General features: G+C 46.3%; 1 protein-coding gene across 1 annotated transcript in view; it reads left to right on the forward strand.

Moving 5' to 3' along the window:
• LOC8024382 (E3 ubiquitin-protein ligase UBR4) overlaps positions 1 to 21,479 on the forward strand; it is a gene marked incomplete at its 3' end in the record, with an annotated part of 100,128 nt that overhangs the window by 67,145 nt on the left and 11,504 nt on the right. Inside the window, 11 exon segments of the mRNA XM_042292359.1 lie at positions 420 to 689; positions 7,647 to 7,676; positions 7,794 to 7,964; positions 9,859 to 10,041; positions 10,134 to 10,202; positions 10,839 to 10,928; positions 12,677 to 12,769; positions 14,392 to 14,679; positions 15,929 to 16,369; positions 16,849 to 17,259; positions 19,749 to 20,000. Of these exon segments, the coding sequence (XP_042148293.1) occupies positions 420 to 689; positions 7,647 to 7,676; positions 7,794 to 7,964; positions 9,859 to 10,041; positions 10,134 to 10,202; positions 10,839 to 10,928; positions 12,677 to 12,769; positions 14,392 to 14,679; positions 15,929 to 16,369; positions 16,849 to 17,259; positions 19,749 to 20,000 (2,298 nt within the window).

The following is a 21,479-nucleotide window of genomic DNA, read 5'->3' on the forward strand; positions in this document are numbered from 1 at the left end:
GCATGCTTTCTCACACCACCTGCTTCTGCTCCTTCTGTTCCTGCATGCTGGGTCCATAGCTCAGTCAGCAGTGCGCTCGGCTTCCGCGCCGGTGACCGCGGTTCAATCTCTGGCACCGGTTGCCATTTAATATCAATATAGTTTAGTGGTTACGGACTGACCGACCTACAAGTTTCGTGCTCAGGCAACTTTCGGGGTTGGTAAGCCCCATAAAGCTATTGCTTTAATATTTGCTTTACTGAGTCCTAGTGTGTATTTTTGTTGTATATTGTTTTCTGTTCGCCGCCCCGACACTTAGAAAAACTTTTGCTCTGCCCGTGCCTTTTCAGTCTTCCACCCTCTGTCCTCCGTTTTTCATTTTTCGTTATTTTCCACATACAAGAGCAGGTGCCAGCTTGTCCTGTGTCCCTATGTTTCAGGCACTGGTGAAGAGGAACCCACAGACATCCTCGGAAGGCGTAACGGGGGCCTCTGCCGCTGCGGCCTTCTCCCTGCCATCTGAGAATGGGATTCCCAGTTCCCTCCGCAAGAGGGCCTCTTCCCCTGCCCCGGGAACCGGAGCGATCGGAGGTGGCGCTGGCATTACTGCAATGGGCGCTGAGGCGCGCTCGTCCTCGGCGCCAATGGACGCCAAGAAGGCTTCCGAGGAGAGCCTCAAGCACAGGCAGCAGCTGGCCGAGAAGCTGGAGGTAAGGCTGAAACACAGCGTGGGAAATTCACATTTAAACCGTCTCAAACATATACATGGTAGCAGTTGGAAAAATGTAGATTTTAGTTGGACCGTGCAAGTTGGTCCCTTAGGGACAGGTGTAAAATCCGTTCTTCAAGGGAAAGAGTAGCTATATGGGTATCTTGCTGTATTTGTGCCTGAAGAGCCTGTACCAGTATTACACGCTGACTCCCGCACTGTTTTGCTGTTTCCATATCCTTGCTATATTAGCTTTTACTAAAGAGAGGTTTTTACACAAACTCTCTCGTCTAATGGTGTGTCTTGTGTTCGAGAAACTACTGAAGGCCAAGACTTCTCTAGCGTGAGTTGTGAGGGAATTATTATTTTTGCAAATATATATTTAATTTGGTATTTGTAGATGGTTTAGGCATATTGTTTTAAGATCCAAGACATTTCTTTTTGCACAATAATACTTAAGTTTGAATGCATCCTTTTTGGAGAAAGAGTCTTCCTTTATTTTTATTTTTTCCAGACAAGTATGAGGGCATGTTTCTGGGCCTTGTTTCACAGTTTTATGTTTTGACCCAGCAAGTTTAATCATTTTCTGCACGCACGAATGGCAGAGCAAACCATTGCCCACAGCCTTGTGCATTTACTGCTAGGTGTCCCCGATTCAAAGTTGTCAATATGCGGATAGAGTACATGCATACATGGTTTGCATGTGAAGTCATCACATTATGCTGCTGGGCGTTCCTACTTGTTCTTGCTGAGGACAAATTTAGTGGTGTAGTGCAGTGGTTGTCAACCATTGAGGTTTCGCAAACCCCTTCTGAATCGGCAGAGATGATGGAGGAACTCGTTTGTGGTGAGCGGAAGGTAAAGGTGTAGGTTAATTCTAATGATTTAATAAGTGGATGAATGAATGAAAATACTTTATTTAGAAAGGGCTGGCTCCTAGGCCTAAAGGGGGAGTGGGGAGGGAAGGGGAGGGGGAGATCACAGACGACGGTAAATGCCCGCGGCACACGCAAACCTCCACAGGGAAAGCAATGTGTCGCGGGCCCAACCGTCGTTGCTTGGAGTGGTCCAGTCGAGTAAAGTCCGGATGTGTTGCGGGACGTGCTGCTACCGGAGGCTCTGGTAGCCAGGACAGTCCCACATCATATGCTCAACGGTTGGGCTCTATAACTAAGGTTAAGTGCGAAGTATAGGGTGGTTCAAGTAACCAGGCTCAATCTAAAATGGACTGTAAAAATCGATACCTGCACGTAGCCATCTAAACTTTTCGTCAAAGGTGTAATCCAGAGGTCGGTTTTTTAGAGCGCAGCTCTTAGGGGCCCGTTCCCGGCTTGAGCGGCGTCGGCGTAACCAAGGTCATCCCAAGGTCATGTGGCCCCTAAGGTCATTCCAAGGTCATGTGACCCCCAAGGTCACCCCAAGGTGTCCTTGGGGTGACCTTGGGGAGATGTCGCGAACCACCCTTAGTTCGATTTCGAAAGGTTTCAATATTTGCGAAGCGAACTAAGGTTCGATTTCGAAAAATTTCGATATTTTCGTACCGACCGAGGTTCGAATTCGAAAAATTCGCAACTTTCGATTACAGTGGAGTTCCGAATTCGAAAAGTTCGAAGCTTTCACGGCTTCTAACATTTCGGGTTCGAATATTTCGAATATTTTTTTACTTCAGGTACGATAAATTCGAAGATTTCGAAATTCTTTGGAAATATAGAAATAAAATTTGGAAACTTCGAACGCTTGGAACTTTTATAGACATGAAGTTCGAACAATTCGAAGATTTCGAATTTCTTTCTGCATTAAGGTCGAAAAGTTTGAATGTTTCAATTCTCTTTTAACGCTAAATTAAAAAAAAAAAAAAAAAAAAAATTTCGAAGATTTTGAATTCCTTTCTAGTCCAAGTTTAGTTCGAAGTCCGGTTTTCAAGTTCCTCCATAGTTTCAGTTTCAAATAACGTTTTCAAGACTCGCTGGTTTTCACAAAATCAAGTTTAGAAAAGTTAGGGTGTGATATCTAGATTCTGCGAAGTTGGTCAGGCAATTAAATGAGACAACGAGTGTCCCGGATGTGCTGGAATATTTGCCAGTGCAGAGTGACGTGTGACCATAGATCAGTAATTGTGACCGCCAGCCCGGGGGGAGCACTGTTTAACGATACTCATCCAGTTCGAAACGGCCAGGGTCGAGCAGGAGGTTGAGGCTCAGAAAAACCTTGAAGCGACCTGGCAAACTACCTCGCCACCCCTTGCACGCTGGTAGTAATCCGATCGAACGCCGCCCGAGTGACGCTGGCATATAGTAATTTAAGTTTGTAATTGTCCTGGAGGTTTATTTTCTGGGACGGAGGAATCGCCTCGCAAAAAGCCGACACAACTCGAGGTCGAGGAGCGTGCTACCATACAAGTGGCGTCGGAAGAGGAAAAACGGGGGAAAGAGGGTAGCGGGAGGGGGGCTTCAGCTTCCTCCTCCCCCTTCCAGATATTTCGGACTGTTAAAGAAAACAATACGGGGAAAGAGGGCGTGGTCGAGCTTATTTTAATCTGAAATTATTTATGCACATGTATCGCTACTGTCGCTCTTCACTGCGTAAAAGATTGCGTAGATGGTCATTGTTAGAAACTCGTTGTCAGAAGGCACTACTCGTCACATGCTTAGTGGTTCGGAAGTTCAAAGCTATGTCTTTTCGACCTAAATACATGTGCCAATAATAAAAAAAAAGAAATGTGGGAATAAAAAGCTCGAAAAAAAAAAAAAAAAAACTATCGAGAATTCGTTGGAAGTTTTGTATTCTTGCATATTCAGAGGTTCAGAACTTCGAAACAAGTTTCTTTTACCAAAATGTGTACAGGCTAAAAGAAACACGTCCCAGGAACGTGAAGCGAAAAAAAAAAAAAAGTTTTCTTTTAATGACATGCTGAACTTGAACACTTAGAAATCTTCTCCCATGAGTTAATTTATTCCTTAACGTGAAAAAAACAATAAATACATTATTTTGTATTCTGCAGATGGCAATGATATGTACTGTCTGTGGTGTTAATTTAAATGCGATACCTCAAACAACTTAGACGTAAATAAATATCAAGTTTAGGGCATAATTGCATGTAGATACATGTTTGGACATTTCTTCGAAACTCACGTTGAATAACAATAATCACATCTTAAAACGGCACTTACCTAGGCTATACATAGATCATTCTTAAAAAGTATAACATCTCTACCATAAATAGCTTCGGCTACAGCGCGCTTCAAATCTGGCACAAACGATAATCGTCAAAGCCCGTCGTCCTTCCTTGCCCCTTCGGGAATTTATTTCTTTAAAACTAAGCATGCCAGAACATTGAAACAAACGGCATTGTCTTTCGTAAGGAATGCAGCACCGCGTGTAAAAGTCAAAAAAAAAAAAAATTACGAATGTACCTCACTACTTGAATTCAAATGAAACCGTCCGCCGGTCTTTCGAAGTTCGACGAACGTCGAACTTATACCCTAAAAGTTCGAAGTTCGTCGAACTTCTGACTTTTCAGGATTCGAAAGTTCGAAACTTTTCGAATTCTCTTGATAAATAAGTTCGAAAGTTCGAAATTCATAGAATTTTTTGGTCAGTCAAGTTCGGAAGTTCGACAAGCATCGAACTTTGCAGCGCATTAAGTTCGAAAGTTCGAAAAAGATCGAATTTTTTAGCGTAATAAGTTCGACGGTTCGAAAAGCGTCGAACTTCTTAGCTTAACAAGTTCGAAAATTCGACTTCCGTCGAATTTTACGATATAGACAATTCGAAAAATCGAAATCTTTCGAACCTTTCGAACCGCTTGATTCGATCATCGAAACTTCGATTCGAAAAAAGTTCGCGGCATCCCTACACGTGACACCCAAAGTCACGTGACCCCCCCCCCCCCCCCCCCCGAAGTCACGTGACACCCCCCAGGTCACGTGACCACCCCCAGGGTCACGTGACCCCCGCCGAGGTCACGTGACCTCCCCGATGACGTCATGACGTCATCAGTGACGTCACTGATGACATCATCAGTGATGATGACGATGCGGATGCCGGTGACGTCACTGATGACGTCATCAGTGATGATGACGATGCGGATGCCGGTGAGGTCATCAGTGACGTCACTGATGACGTCATCTGTGATGATAACGTCATCAGTGATGATGACGATGCGGATGCCGGTGACGTCATCAGTGACGATGACGTCATCGGGGAGGTCACGTGACCTCGGCGGGGGTCACGTGACCTGGGAGTGTCACGTGACTTCGGGGGGGCATCCGCATCGTCATCATCACAGATGACGTCATCAGTGACGTCACTGATGACGTCACCGACATCCGCATCGTCATCGTCATCATCGCTGATGACGTCATCGGAGTCCGCATCGTCATAGTCACTGATGACGTCATCAGTGACGTCACTGATGACATCATCGGCATGGTCACGTGACTCCCCAAGGTCACGTGACTCCCCAAGGTCACGTGACCCCCCCCCCAGGTCACTTCACCCCCCACTACCCTTCCCTCCTCCTCCTCAAGAGCTGCGCTCTAATTCGCTGTTACAGGGAGTTGTAAACGGCTTTCACTTTTTCTTGTAAAATTATAAAGCGTAGCTCCCTTTCTGTAAAAAATAAGGCCAAGGAACTTGCCAGGGTCTACGGCGGGCAGCAACACAGACGACAGAGGTCCAGTAGAGGGGTGTGTTTGGCGTTCGTATTGATAGATGGCGCTACCTCCCTATCGCGACGGCTCGCGACTGCCGTGGTTTATTAAAATGAATCTAATCCTTTTGAAATGTACCCTTGGTTAAAAAATAAATGCGAACAATACAAGCAAAACTTAAAGCAAAAAAACAAACAAAAAGAACACGTCTGCATAACGGCAGCGCTTTTGCTGCCAACGAATTTCGTCTGCATGTCGTCTGCTATCTTTCACTGGTCGGCTGCACCTTCAGACGCTGCTCCCGACGCCATCTACCAATACGAACGCCAAACACACCCCGCTGCTGGACTTGGTCGTCTGGGTCGCCTCCCACCGTAGACCCTGGCAAGTTTCTTGGCCCTTTTTTTCACTAAAAAAGAACTACGCTTTGTAATTTGACAAGAAAAAACCGACCTGTGAAATACACCTTTGACGAAAAGTTTAGACAGCTACGTGCAGGCGTCGATTTTTACGGTCCATTTTAGATCGAGCCTGGTGACTTGAACCACCCTATAGACTTCTCTCATTGACATACACGCAAGAAAACTCACCTGAAAATTGTAAAATTTCTTCTCAGTCTGGAAAAAAAAAAAAGAAACCTTTTATTGCCGGGCTTGACTGATAAGGCATGGCTTTGCAGAACCCTAGAACGCCTTCGCTGACCCCCACTTGAGAATCACTGGTGTAGTGCATGCTGCACAGAGGCGGACCTAGCATTTTGCCACCCTAAGCAGCTTTTAACAATGGTCACTGACCATGGGGAGCAGGGGATAAGAAGGAGAGTAGCTAAGTTTAGAGTTAAATGTTTCAAAAGTAGCTTAATTTGGAGCTAGAATTCCCAAAGTAGCAAAATACAGAGCTAGATTTAAAAAAAGAAAAAAAGAATTAGTAAGTTTGGGGGCAGCCACAAATTGGCCACCCCCAAAATTCTGCCGCCTTTGGCAGCTATTGGTAAGTTTGGCCCTGATGCTGTGGAAGGTACCATATTTTGGCACATATTATTTGCCCCTGCTTATTAGCGGCGAGATGTTTCGGTGGTGCCCTCGTTCGGTTACCTTTCGTGACGTCGTTACCTTGTGAACAACAAGTTCGATGGTGTTTTTAATGGGCATGCTGGAAGCCTGAAATCACAGCGCTCTCAAAGCAACACTGCCGACACCGTGAAAATTGAAGTTCTTACATTCCTCTTATTTTGATGAGACATCCTTTGCTGACGTCATAGTAAGCATTCGGCCAATTGTGGTGGGCCGACCACAGCCACGCTTTCAATCGCTCACGTAGCCAATAATCCACAACCCAACTTACTACTCTCTCTCTAAAAAAAAGATATATATATACATTGTTATTTGCATTAATTACACAAAACAATGTGCAGATCTCGCTAGAGCCTTACCTTTATTTTGAATACACTCAATGCTTTATTCACTGCAAGCCATCATCTGAGGCACCCTCATTGTCGCAGGTGGCATCTCTATCTATGCCGTCAAGGCAACTGCTAATACAGCACTTTTTGAAACTGTTCCGCACCATCTAGTTTAGAAAAGACGCAGTAACGCCAAATCTCTGTCGATGCGGCATGAACCTTTTCTCTTCTCGACGAACTTTACGGGCACTTTCTCAGGGTTGTAAGTTGCTGCTTTCAGTTTGCAGGTTTCCTTGTTCCTCCATACTCGCACGCACAACCGATCAACGTCGTAGCGGTCGTAATTCCAACCTGCCGCTTGGTTTCCAATCTCTTTGGCATTGAATCCGACGACAGAGTGGAACAGCGACCGACGTCTTGGAGTCCACAAAAACGGAGCAAAGATTGCTACTTGAAAGGTGAAAAGTAAGAATGAGACTGGCAACAGAAAGAGTATAACAAACTCTATCAATGTTCTTCAAACAAACTTGATTAACACTCTTCAGTTAATGTAAGAATGAGAAAGCGGGAAGAAAAGAGTCCCTAGGAGAAACCGAAAAAAAGGGACCCTAGGGATTATATCCCTACAACTTCCGTGTGCATTGCGGCGAAGCCGCACTGTCCGCCGACATTCTCTTGTAACCCGCTCCCCTACTTTGCCTTCGATTTTACAGGAATTTGGATGCGGGTTATACGTGTAAAAATATTGTACACACTCAGCAGCAAGGCCACTACTGTGGCCTCTGACATGATGTCACTGCAACCCGGGTGCAGAGGAGCGTAAGCTTTGTGGTACTCTGCAGAAGGGTTGTTCAGCTTTGTAAGAGGCTCGTACATCTAACAGTGTCTTTCTGTTTTCTTTCAGGCCTTCCGTGGTGCCTTGATAGACCACATTGTGAGTCGATGGCTTCCGTCTCTCAAAGCCTTTTGTATTTTTTAGCATCTGTTATGCAGTGACATACGCTTTCCCTTCGAGAGAACTTAGAACGACGGCTACAATCTTTTCCCGTAGGTGTCGACCAACCTTGTGGGCACGGTGTTGGAGCTGGTGCAGCTGCTAATGCCGGCCATCGTGGAGACGTACCACCGCAACTCCCCGATTGGGAGCTCGGCACGAGCGCAGAAGGCGCTTTCGGAGCTCCATTCCCTGGAGAAGGTCTTCGAGCATGTCGACCAACTTATGGTGGGTGACCCTGTTACTTAGTACCTTTCTTCTTCAATGCAGAGGCAGAGGCCTGGCAGTACACGTATGGTTTTCCTAATGTCGAGAAGTAGCCCGGCGTAGTTTTAACGCAGAATGTGTTTTATGGGTAGTTTTTCTATGAGAAAAATTGTCATGAACAAGCATCCTAATGAGCATTGTAACGAGCATCATGGACTGACACTTTGGGAGTGTTACATACGTTAAAAATACACTAAACCTAGAAAAAAAAATTTTTTTCCTACTTGGTTAGGACAGGTATGTGTTGAAACAAATGTTTGTTGAAAAAAACATTTTCTTTTACAGCGAAGCTGTTTATGGCTAGGGTTCTGTGGATTTTTTGTGTGCAGTGACTAAAAACTATACGCTTGCATCGCTGCATGCGCCGCATGCACACGCTATCTCTGTATGAAAGATTTGAAGTAAATAACCAAAATAAAGCTGTGACGAACGCGCGTGCAAGATGCCGTTTGTTTTAAACTTTTGTTTTGAGACAGTTACTGCTGCAGAAGCCGTCACAGGCGGTGCATGGAACACCATTCCCTGCATTCTCCTTGATGCTTGGGTAATTTAGCATTAGGTCTACTTAGTAGATTAGTTATAAGTAGGCAGCATTTTCAAGATCAGTAGACTCTCAGGTAGATAATAAAGGTTTCTCAAAGATTTGCCGCTGTGCGACCTGCGTCGGCCATGTTTTTGCTCGCACCGCCCTCTCTTTGTCGTTGTTCCAAGTGCTTGCGTGCCTAGTTTCCTTTCCTTCTGCTATCCCGAGGTGGTGAACCCGTCGCGCGTGTCTAGTTTCCTTGGGGTGGGTCTCTGTCGTCTGCTAAACAGCTTCGCTGGTCATCTACCTTCACAGAGTGGAATGGCTCATGATTTGTTTTATTGAACACGGATATTGCGCCAAAAAAAGTTTTGTTTCCGCAAACATTTATTTTGGAATCCCTGTCTTAACCAGGTAGAAAAAATTTTTTTTTCCTATGTTCAGTGTTCCTTTAAGGTCATATATAAAGTTTATGTATAAGTTTGAGCCCCGGTGGGGCGTGAACCTGGGTTAGTGTGGTGGCAGTCGGATACCGTAGCCACTGAGCTATACTGGCACAGCTGGTCTGAAAGGCGTAAATGATTTTTATTTGAATGCAAACGTAAATGGCGAGAGTGGCAGGTTTTTGGGTAAAAATAATAAAACAAATAAAATAAGAATCGAAAAATGTAAAATCAGGTAGTAAAAATATAATAAATTAAAATAAAGTAAAATAAAACAATAAAAATAAAATATGAGAATATGGAGAAATGTAAAGTAACTAATAGGTAATAAAAATAATGAAAAATTTAGCAATACATTCTGTGCTCCTTAGCCTTTCCATCATCAAGCCTGTATGTCCTTTTTTTAAATGAGTGATTTGTTGCATTCCTGTGCTAGTCATTAAGGGGACTGGACAATGGAACTGGCATTGAGGTTTGGACAGGGGTGGACTCGGGAGTAGGCAGAGTAGGCAGCTGCTTAGGGTAGCAGAATGGAGGGGCGGCAAATTTCTGAGGGAAGCTTGTTTCGATCCTTTTCAAGCTAACTCCGTTCTGTGCACAGCACGAAAAAGGCTGCCGCTTTCTTCATTGCCCCATTATTGGGTTCAGAGAAAATATCCTCCTTCTACCCAGTGCCTGGGGGTTCTGGTCGTAAACATGCAGAGAGTGGTTGCAAACGACCCTTTGCCGCCGCTCGATTGGGTCCAGGTCTTCATAGTTTTGCTTGCAAGTTTGTCTCGAAAAGTGCGGCACAGCATTGCATAGATGGGAAGGAAGCTGCGGGGAATTTTACTTCCTATTGATTTCTAGGCAAACGCCGTCCTGTTCTTGATTCTGATTCTGTTTCCAGGTCCCCACCCTTGGTTCCCAAGAAGGCGCCTTTGAGAATGTGCGCATGAACTATTCCGGGGAGCAAGGACAGACCATCCGGCAGCTGCTCAGCGCTCACATGATCCGGCGGGTGGCCATGTGCTGCCTGGCGTCGCCTCAGGGCAAGCGCCAGCACCTGGCCGTCAGCCACGAGAAGGGAAAGGTGAGGCTCTCGCGCCGGCTTCGTGCTGCAGCCGTTATCACCCAGTATTTCTGACCGTTAATATCTCTCGTATATTGTGTTTTTATTTTCAGATCACCCTGTTGCAACTCTCGGCACTCCTCAAGCAAGCAGACTCGAGCAAGCGCAAGCTGACCATCACGGTAAGTCCGTTTTATTGCCTGTGAAACCACCACTGCTGAATCAGTTTTCGTGTGTTGGTAGCTATTTGTTTTTACAGCGGAGCTGTTAAAAGCTAGTTGCCCCAGGATCGTGTCTGGTACCAAACAGATGTCGGCACCCGCGGTCGGCACAACACTCTGGTTGCCGCCGTCGCTCATATATGACGGTAGCTGTCCAGTGTTGTGTTTGCCAGTTGTCTGCTTGCTGCCGTCGCTCATAGATTGCAGCAACCTTTCCAGCCTCGGCAAACCAGACAACTAATTGCTGGCGTCACTCATAGATGGCGGCAACATTTCTTCGGAGGAAGAAGAGCGGGAACGAAACGAGTGGCGATGTGCACAGCAGCGCGAATGGTCCCGCAACCGCTGTAAGGTCGCTATCATCTAAAACTCCACTGCGTCGAGCGCTTCAGATTTCGGTGCAAAAGAAGAGCAGATCGCTCGCCTAGAAAGCCACTGCCGAGAACAGAAGCTACAACTCCGCTGCTCCTCCTTCTTCACCAGAGTGGAAAGGCTGAAAGTTTTTGTTACTCCACTTCCTAAAAAAGGACTAGCACTTTCTAAGAAGGGATGTGGTAGGCACAAAACAAGCAAAAAGCTCTGTTTCTCTTTTTGCAGAGGCTGGCATCTGCCCCTGTACCATTCACAGTGCTGTCCATCACCGGGAATTCCTGCAATGAAGACTACCTTGCTGTTTGTGGACTGAAGGTATTGTGCGCTCTTTTACACCTCTCGTGTTACCGTCCATAGGGACAAATGAAGGTTTTACTGGTTTGAAGCAAATGATGACTTGCTAACTAGAGTATAGAAAATGTTTATCTTAGCCTTAACATTTTAGACGATGCTATGAGAAGGTATAACTCTATACTTGAATTAGAAATGGCAGTGCATGAATGATCTTATGCAGATATCCAGTCTTCTGGATGGCTTGTGTCATATCAGAGTCTATAGTCGCCAACCGATTTTTTTAACTTCGTGAGGGCTAAAAAAGCGTCCGAATAATAAAACGGACCAGAAATTCTGCAGAAGACAAAACTTAAGGGGGGAGGCTGGTCTTTAAATGGTAAAAAGTTGGAGAAAATTCACTTTTGAGAAAATGGCTTTTCTGGAATTTAGACATACCCACCCAGCTCTGTGCAAAATATTATTGCTCTATCTAATTTTTAAGTATGAAAGAAAAATATGAAGTCTTAATTTTCTATGAACATTCAGTAGGAATACACATACTTCAAGGGCTTTTTTTTCTCTTTACACTTTTTTCACAAGTACCGATGCCTTACAGGCGTTTTCTGAAGTTTGTCTTGGACAATATTAACCCGTTTGGTGCCATTTTAATCGCGAAGAAAGGAGCTGTGCGGTGATGCTATTTTTATAGCCTTCCAGCTTAAGAGTTCTATCCAATTAATTACTTTCTTAAATAATGAGAAAGCATCTCTTTTACACTATAATTGCGATCGTTTTTTAGTGACATAACCCTCTCAGTTAAGATCTAAAATAGCATCACCGCACATATTACACCTTTGTGAATACAGTTGCATTAAAAATTTTGATAATTTACGAATACTTTTTCTCTAACGACCCGTAACAAATGACCTAATCAAATTAGGCCAATCTCCCATAACTCGGGTTCTAGTAAAGATATTCAATATCTGATTGCATATTTGGAATAGGTGTGAGATGTGTTATACCAGTGTATAATATGATAAGTATTCCTTTATAAATAAAAAAATTACTCTAAAGCCCCACATCACCCCTTAACCTTATTGAGCCTAAGCGGGCTTTAAAATGTTGGTAAGAGTACCCTGTGTCATGTCACGCTTGCGGGCGATCATGTCCGCTTGCATTCATGTCAGTGTCATTCATGTCCTCACCTGGCAGAGGTGCAAGAAAAGGCCAGTATGTATCGACGCAGGGCAAAACGACGAAACTGTGAGACATTATGTGCAAGGTTCAGAAGCTGTCAACAACGCACTCCACACTTAATGGGTGGCGACTGGCAGGAAAACAGAACAAAAAGTTGGCTTGAGATACAAAGTCGATCAAAGAAAGAAATCAAGACGACGATGATGATGCATAGCAAAAACAAAACACATAGCATAGCTTGCCTAGCGGTTGGTTCGGCAGTGCTAAAATAGTGCTGCCAAAGCTATCCAATTCACCTGAAACATCAAGCCAAGCCAACGAAAAATCCAAGATGGCAGCCTCTCGGTGGCCGCCACTTGTAACTATTTTAGTACGAAAAATCAAGCTTTCGGACTGCAAACTGTCTGAATTAATATGTACTATTTCACGTGGGTGAATAATATGTACTATTTCACGTGGGTGAGTCACGGTTCCTCGTCGATGTCCGAAAAAACAAGTTAGTATGAATTTTCAGCGTCCGAAAATCGGTCGGGGACTGTATTCGTGAGCTGCTGTCATCTTCTTCAACAAATTGATGTGTTCCTTTGTTGCAGGACTGTCATGTTCTCACGTTCAGCAGCAGTGGCTCTGTCTCAGAACACCTGGTGTTACACCCTCAGCTAGAGACTGGCAACTACATCATCAAGGTGAGTTCAGATTCTGTGCCTTCCATGCAGATGACTATCTGTATGAAGGTTTAAACGAAGTTCCTGCCTGTGTTTCTACAAATCTAAGATTTGTTTGGGCTTTGTTTTAGTACTTTGTTCACTTCGGAAGAGAGCCTGGGGAGAAGATGCTGTGAACAAAACTCTCTAGTTTTATCTTCAGGTTGCATGATGCTTCTACTATTTAGATTTCTGTCTCATTCCAGCTTGAGCTTTTGCATCTTTATAGTTAGTTTTTGCTCAAGTTTAGTGGCATAGATAGGGAATTAATTCCGGGTACACAGGTTAGGGAACCCAGGGTTGAGTAGTTGAAACTTGTTGGAAATGCTAGGAGGAGTAACGGCAAACTCACACTATTTTTCTGGTACACAAAGTGATTGCTTTTCAGTGTTTTTCAATTCATACTGAAAGTCAGAGCCCCCATACTCTGCGTCAACTTTTCTGTGCGACATTGTCAAAGTTAATGCAGTTTCCACAATGCTGCATTCTCTCGTGCGAAGACGAGAAAGCCACTCATTTGCGAAAGTAACTTTGACACCATTATGCGCTACGTATGCAGCGTAGTTCAGGTGGTGATGCCTTTTCTTTGTGCGTTGCGGAAACTATGCTAGACTTGACAGTGTTGTCCAAAAACATTGGTGCCAAGTATGGTTATATCCGCCATAATACAGTCTAAGCTCGTTATAACAGACCTTGATTTTGACCAAGATTTCGGTCTATTGTAGAAGGAGTATGTTGGATGCAGATATGAAGTTGAGCCAATGGTGTGTAGAGGAAAACCAATTGAACCTCGCGAATCGGTATGTTATATCCAAATGTCTGTTGTAACCAGGTCTGTTATAATGAGCTTAGACTGTAACTTCAACGAAGATATTCCCGTTTTTTACAGCAATAGCTGTTATGAGTTCTTCCCACCACTGGAAATGACCTCTGTGGTTAATGGTGTAGTTGATGTAGTTCGTGCAGTAGGGTGTCCATCGATCTTGCCAAATCCTTGAAAAAGATTGCCCGTCGCCCTCGGGAATTGAACCTGGGTCCGCTGCGTGCGAAGCGGATGCGTTACCACAGAGCTGCACTGTGGCGTAACTCTGTGGTAACGCTTTAAACTTCGGGTTTTTGTAGTACCCGATGCTCGCAGCACGTGCTCTCTGTAAAGGAAAATAGCCAATAACAAATTGCTGTTGTAGCACTGTCAGTGCCAAAAGCTTGTGCCGGGAGATGCTCTTTCACACGCTCCAAAGCAAAAAAGAAACAAGCGTTTCAAACTTCGAACAAAATGGCCAGAAATCTATTTTGTTACAAACTCTTTTGTTTGTGCGCTCCACTGTGTGTCAACTTGCGTGACGTGTTGCAGATGTCGCTGTGATTGTGCTGCGACAATTTTTTAGGTCTAGATATTTTGTAACCTTTTTGTGGCCTGTGGCTTCTCGTTTCATTGAACTGCTGAAGTGTGGTACACATTTCTGATTGAACTTGAAAGTGTCCCGCATAAAGTGCTCTCTTTATTTGAATTTATAAGCGCTCGTCATGTTGCATGTTCCAACAGAAGAGCAGACGTTGTTAACACAAGCTGTTTGTAACCCGCACGCTCTCCTCATTTCCAGGCGATCTGGCTTCCAGGCTCGCAGACTGAGCTGGCAGTTGTGACGGCAGACTTTGTCAAGGTGTACGACCTGTCGGTGGACGTGCTGAGCGCCCAGTTCTATTTCCTGCTGCCCACGGGAAGGGTGCGGGACTGCTGCTTTGTCTTCTCGGAGGACGGGCAACGCCATCTGCTGCTCATGTCCTCGGCGGGACATGTGTACTACCAGCCAATGCTGGACGAAAGCTCGGCACGGCATGGCCCATTCTATGTGACCAACATCTTAGACGTCAAGCATCCGGACATCAAGGTTAGCATCGAGAGACCGTATACCAGAACTCGAAAGGCCAATGCAAGTTGCCGATCTGGATTCACACAATTTGAGCGGATCCTGTGTTTGCTGTGCATCATGTGGTTCTTATAGTTCCACTCTTCCGTAATCCAAAATGGTTTCAGTTGGATATGTTCCCGAGTTTTGCGTACGGCCTTGCGGTCGACTCCCGTTATTCAAAGGGGATTTGTTAGAATTTTTGTTTTTGAGTTGAAGTATGGGTGCAGTCCCAGGATTAGATTCTTTTCGAAAGACCATCAGGCAACACTTGCAGCAGCCATATTTTGGGAATCACTTTCTGCACGAAGCATGTGATTGGAGTTTGTGCTGAGTACTGTTGGAGCACCCAGGGTTGCACGAGCATTCAAATTTTCTAATAGTATTTTCGAATGATACGCTATTCTATATTCGCTCTGAGATGAATTGCGATATTCATACTTTTCAAAGTGTTCATTGCTGCGTACTATCTCTGTTAAGTACGCTTCTTACCGAGCACCGGTGCATTGCAGAGAAGCAACACCTGTGGAAGTAGGTGTGGGTCTTGCTTTTCTGCAGTGCACCTGTACTTGGCAAGAAGTATGCTCAACAGTGTTAACCTGTCACGATCAACAGTTTGAGAAGTACCATATTTGCACAAATATGATGCAAGTTTTTTTCTCTAAATTATGTCGTCCAAAATGCACCTCACATTATATTCGAAATTGAGTTCGGCCACGAGGCGCATGAGTCGGGAGTAAGCCATCCCTCCAACTGAACGCAGGAGTTTGGGTGGGAAAAGAAATGGGAGTGTGGAAGGGAATTTATTAATTACTTGGCCACGTAAAGGGGGGAAGAGAAAACATAGCATTTTTGTTGCTTTTGCGTTTGTACAACGCACGCCGTAAAGCGCGCTGCAGAAGTGCAGCACGCCATGCGGGAATGTGGCCACTGGCCAATTCAAGCCAAGTCAAACCAGGTCAAGTCAATACGAACTAAGCCAAGACCGTCAACCGTGTTTTTTGCAATCTAGTCATGTTCAATGGGTGTTCAAAGTTGGTGCCCAAAATATGGCGGCCTCGGGGAAGCTACTGGAGGGCACACACACAGCGTGCGTTATTGTATGCTTTAAATGACCTAGAGGCTAGAGCCAATTGTTTTGACAGTTGAGCTGCAGCTGTAGTTCAACTCAGTGGTCCCCAAAGCTGCCTACAAGGCCCATCCCTAGGATGAACCCCACACCTCTTCGCAGGATTCCGTGGGAACGGTGGCGGGCGGTGGAGTCTCCATCTACTACTCCCACGTACTGCAGCTCCTCTTCCTCAGCTACGCCAACGGCAAAAGCTTCATGGCCTCCTTACCCCAGATGACGTCCGAGCTGGCAGAGCCCGTGCTCATCCTGCTGAAGCCTTCCTCCGCCTCCACTTCCTCGACGACGACAAACAACAACTGTGGCGCACTGGCCGCCGCCACCGCCAACTCCGGCAGCAACGCCACGACGGCGTCCTCGACGGGAACCGCGACTGCGACGTCTGGCAACAGCGGCGGCAGTGGCAGTTCCAGCAAGCCCACACCGCAGCCCCTGTGCCAGTGGTCCGAGGTGCCGAATCACCCCGGTCTCATCTTGGCATTGATGCAGTTCTCTAACAATCCTCTGGTGCTCATGGTCAAGCCTGGAACTGTCCTTGTTCAGGTGGGGTTCACTCCGGTACCTGTCTTGTGAAATTTGTCTCCTTTCTGTTTGTAGTTTTGCAGACTTCCTATACTTGGTATAGACTGTTTCGTGGTACGTCGTCAAGGCTAGCGTAGCCTCCATGGTGCTGCAGCAATGCACCGCTGCAAGAGCCCATGGCTTCGTCTTGTGTCTCATTCGCGTGCACTCTCGCGCAAAGGAGACACGAAACAGAGTCATGTTCTCGTTTAAGTAACTTTGACATAGCGCAAAATAGTCTACGCCAATTGTAGTTAAAGAGCTGAGAAGATTGCGTATTAGAAAAATGCAGTCGGGCCTTCTTGCACCAAGCCCGGAAATGGGAGACGTCGCTTGCAACAGACTAATCGTCCTTTCACATTATCTGGTGGCTTTGAATTGTTTTTTGAAGTGGAATATTCAATCCACTAACTGTTTGTTCTATCAACATTTACAGCTTCTTTTAATCATTCTCGTCGCAGGAGATCAAGATTCTGACGGCCAAATCCAAGATCACAGACCTGGTGGCCATCCGCCACCCGACCTCGGGCGGAGAGATGCGCACGACACTGATCCTGCTGTGTGAGGACGGCAGCCTGCGCATCTACATGGCCTCGCAGGACCAGACCGGCTACTGGCTGACGCCCGCCTTCCAGCCGGCGTCTTCCGCAGCCGGGGTCCATCCCCCGGGAGCCGCACTCGGTGTCCCCGGCAGCGGAGGCACGGCAGCCGTGCCCAGGCCATCGCGCAGGCGCAAGTCTCTCCGTGGAAGCAGGGGGGGCGCGTCGGCCGTGGCCGTCTCGTTTCCGGTCGACTTCTTCGAGCACTGCAACCCCGTGCAGGACGTGGAGTTTGGCGGCAACGACCTCCTTCAGATCTACAATGCGCAGCAGGTGGGGATTGTGCGACTGCAGGCTCTGAGCGGGAGTGCAGGCTCATTCCATGCTTCAAGGTGTTGGCATACCGCAGTGGGGAGTGGTGTACGAAAAACACTGTGCTACTAATTCTTATGTGGCAAACTCGTACAAGAGGTTCTTATATGGCAAACATTCGTATGTGCAAACTCTCAACTTGTAAACTTTAGTGTTGTAAATCTTCGTACGGCAATCTATCGTATGAAAAACTCCCACGTGGCAAGCCCTTGTGGCAAACTCTTGTGGCAAACTTTTGCTTTAAACCCTGGTGGCAAACTCGTACAGTAAAAAAATAATTCTAAGTAATTCTGACGCAAGCAAAGCCGACATTGTGTAGACTCTGATGGAGTAAAGAAATAGCTTGCTTTGGTGAACTTTATCACAGGGAAACTGGAATGGAAACACTCATTAATGGGAAGAGCCCTTTTAATTGCATTGTATGTTTAGACAGCCGGAAGGTAGTCAGCCTCAGGAGCGTCTGGTGTCTCATCTGTAGACGAGAAATTTAGCCAGTGAAGCACAATCGCTAGCCTGGTATCTTTAACGTGCATCACGCAGTAGTGACACATGACCGCATGCCGGTGTGATTCTGATCCAGATCAAAACGGACAGGGGTGGGGTTGAACCCAGGAGGTTCTGTAGCGCGAGCGTTCACTCCTTGTTCTCCAAGCTGGTGTGCGTTAATAGGATCTGCCACCTATCCCTCTTCGCTATGCAGCTTTACATAGAAAGGTTCTGCTGTAGGTATTACCATCACTGACATTCCTAGACCATTAAAGTTGCCTTACTGACATAACTGTGAACAAAGCACAAAATTATAGGAAGAATTTGAAAAGGAAACCCCTTGGGAAGCTTCAAAATGATAGCCGTCAATTTGCTCACATAGCATTTTCAGGCCAACACGACCTAACTATGGTATGTCATTCAAGCAACTTGTCTTACGTCATGAAATACCACTAAAGTCTGCCAGTTTGGAGATGAAGTCGCCGTGCTCAATCTAGGATTGTCATGGAGCCTAAAATTTTAGGCATTTCTCGGCAGACATGTATGAGATACAAAAAAAAGTATTTAGGTTAAGTTACTGAATACCAGGCTACAAAACAACTGAGTAGAGTACTAAATATCCAAATTTGAAAAGTATTTGAGTAGAGTACTAATTACTCATTAAAGTAACTTGTTACTCTCAAGTTACAAATGGTTATAAAAGCCGGGCGGCAGTTTCATCGCCACCCGGCGATGGGACCGCCGTGTGCGCATGTCTAGTTTCCTCCGGCTCCTTGGGGCGGCGACAGTCCTCGACATGTGTGTGCATACCTTTTGCCCACACTTGGCAACTCTGTGGCGGCACCTCGACTCAGCTCTCTCTGGGCAAAGTTCGTGGTGGGGCTGGTCATCAGTCGATGTGACATGGTGGAAAGTTGCCATGACAGCCTGCTGCATTGCTGCCATGTCCTTCGAGCTGTTGCGTAGCACCCAGCCATAGAGGTCAGCTTGTCTATAAGAACTTTCGCCAGTTTGCCCTTTCCACCCAACGACTTGTTGCTCTTCTGGACCAGGTTACACAGTGCCGTCCCCATCCTCTTTTGAACGTGGTTCAGGCCTTCTTTCTTGACGATGGGGACTTTTCTCTAAACATTCTCTTCCACCAAGGCTGAGAAAGTCCATCCGTTGCCGTCGAAGACGAGCATCTTGTATCGCAGGTCATGCTTCTGAACAGATCGCTTGAAAAGGGTCAAGCTTGCTTCCACTTACATCTTTCTTGATTTGGTGTCGGTGTTCTTCTGACATACGTGGTGCCGGTGCCAGTTGTCGTACCCTTGGTCTCCAGGCTGCGGTCCCATGTAAGATTCAAGGCACAGGTTTGAGAGCACTGCGGCATTCAAGATGAGGCCTGTGTGGTACTCAATCACTGATCCAACGCCAGTGTGGGACGTACACCCACACTTGTGCCACGTCCCGTCGAACACCGTAGTTATATCCTTGCAAAAATTTGCCTCCATCTTCTCGTAGGCTACCTTTACAGGTTGACTTATATTCAAATAAATATGGTACTTAAAAAATACTTGAAGTTGCTGAATAGCTCTATTTGATTCGCACAACCCTACAAACGAGCTAGGAATATGATGTGTGGATGTGTGACGACACATGACATCATGTGGTCACATGACTGTGACACCGTGGATCATAGTGTCACGTGACTACGTAATTTCAAACGGTATGTGACATTATGACGTTGCATGACATCCTCAAGTCGCATGATGTCATGGGACATCAGTCGCGTGATGTCATGGGACATCAGTCGCATGATGTCATGGGACGTCACGGTTTCACACGATGTCACTTGACGCCACGTGACATCACAAGTGTAACGTTTCATGTTTCTTACGAAACCCATCCCCGTGACACGTCCGCGTTAAGAGCGTTGCTCTGCGTCCTTGCCTCAGTGGTGTCAATTCTGCCGCTTGCAGGTGAAGCACCGGCTGAACACGACGGGCATGTACGTGGCCTGCACCAAGCCCGCCGGCCTTACCCTGGAGGTGACCAACAACGACCCCACCCTGGTGATGGTCGGGGTGAGGGTACTGGTGGGCTCCCAGGATGTGCAGAGGGCCCCCTCGAGCATGGAGATCTTTGGGCGCGTGCACCCGGTGGCCCTGACCAGGAGCCGCTGGTTCGACTTCCCCTTTACTCGCGAGGAGTCGCTCAACGCCGACAAGAAGGTGAGAGCTGGCCCCCCCAGTCTGCTCCCTTCTGCCTCGAGCGTAATAGTAGTCTTCAGAATTTCTTGCCTTTGATGAAAGATTTTAACTCCACTGTCAAGGCTGGTTCCCACACTTGCGACTGCTCATCACCGAGTGCATTAAAACTTCTTGTGATCTCTTGTGACAACATGCTGGCACCACCTATGAGGTGGCCCTAGAACTGCATTTCACCAGAGGCAAGGTTTTGCGCTATTGGCAAGATCAAATATTCATACTACGGTCAGAAGTTTTTCACGCTGACAGTGGCGTGGGTGGGGTGTCATTCAAAGCACACTGTGAAGCTAGCCTCCTCAAACCGCCGTCCTGGCAAGGTGTTGCCTCAATTTGCAAGGACAGTAATGTGCACATTCGTTGTGTGTATGTGTGCTCGGGAAAAGTGCTTTATCTCGCACTGTAGCAAACTGAGAAGGTGCGGTGACATGCATAAGATCCTTACTGATGGAACATTTTATTTCTAAGCACTTTTTTCCAAATGCGTGGGAAGTACCGTATTTACTCGCATAATAAACGTACCCCCCACAACGGGCATCCATAATTTGACTTTTTTTTTTTTTTACCCTCTCCGTAATCAAAGTACCTCCAATTTTCGGTTCCACGAGTCTCGAATTGCGTCGAATTTAGCAAGACACCAAGCCGGTTTTCTTTTGCTGCCAAGCAGTCAGGCCGAGTCAAGCCAAGCCAAGCCGCTCTCGTGATGTCGTAATGGCTGCGAGTGCGTAGTTGCGGTAGTTTATGGAAGTGATCAACCGTGAAACCAAATGTCGCGCACACTTGACGGAGCCTGGATCGAGGAATTGCCGAGCCCAGAACATTCTTCGCCTATCGGATGCATTGATGTCAACAAACAAGCTGTCATCTTTAGTCGGTGGTTGGACCTTGTACGAGTTCTTGTCTGCGTGAATGAAACTTGATCCAAGCGAGCGGGCTTAGGGGGTCGGGGGTCTGACTTCGTACAAGTTTTTATGCATTCTTACGGATATACCTGGATATTCGCAACTCCAACGCCCTATAGGTGGCGGGGCGGTAGTTCCAAGATGGCGGAAGAGACGGGGATAGATCCTCGAAGATTTCTCGTGCGCCTGCTCGCCCTGACGCTGTTCAGCGGGCTAAAAATGCTTTATTTGTCCACAAATGCGAAGCGGTTAGGGAGGGATCATATTGCAGGTGACGGAGATGCTGATGCACGTTAGGAAAACGAGCATGTTATTATTTGAAAGTTGCAGAAACCTCAAATGGCGAAGCTTTGTGGTGAGCGAGCGTGTTTTAGGCACCGGCCACGTTACTGTTTGTGGCAGAATATTTTTGAGGGTGACGAAGATGTGTTTGCGCTTTGCCTGGCCATTAGTGCTCTAAAAGGAGAGCCGCGAACGGTGACCGTCAAGCTTCGAAAGAGCAGCGTTCACTGTATTGGTGTCTTCCCGTCACAGCCTCACAACT

This window comes from Ixodes scapularis, unplaced genomic scaffold (assembly GCF_016920785.2).
Source record: "Ixodes scapularis isolate PalLabHiFi unplaced genomic scaffold, ASM1692078v2 PGA_scaffold3__209_contigs__length_174095766, whole genome shotgun sequence".
In the NCBI taxonomy this organism is placed as follows: Eukaryota; Metazoa; Arthropoda; class Arachnida; order Ixodida; family Ixodidae; genus Ixodes; species Ixodes scapularis.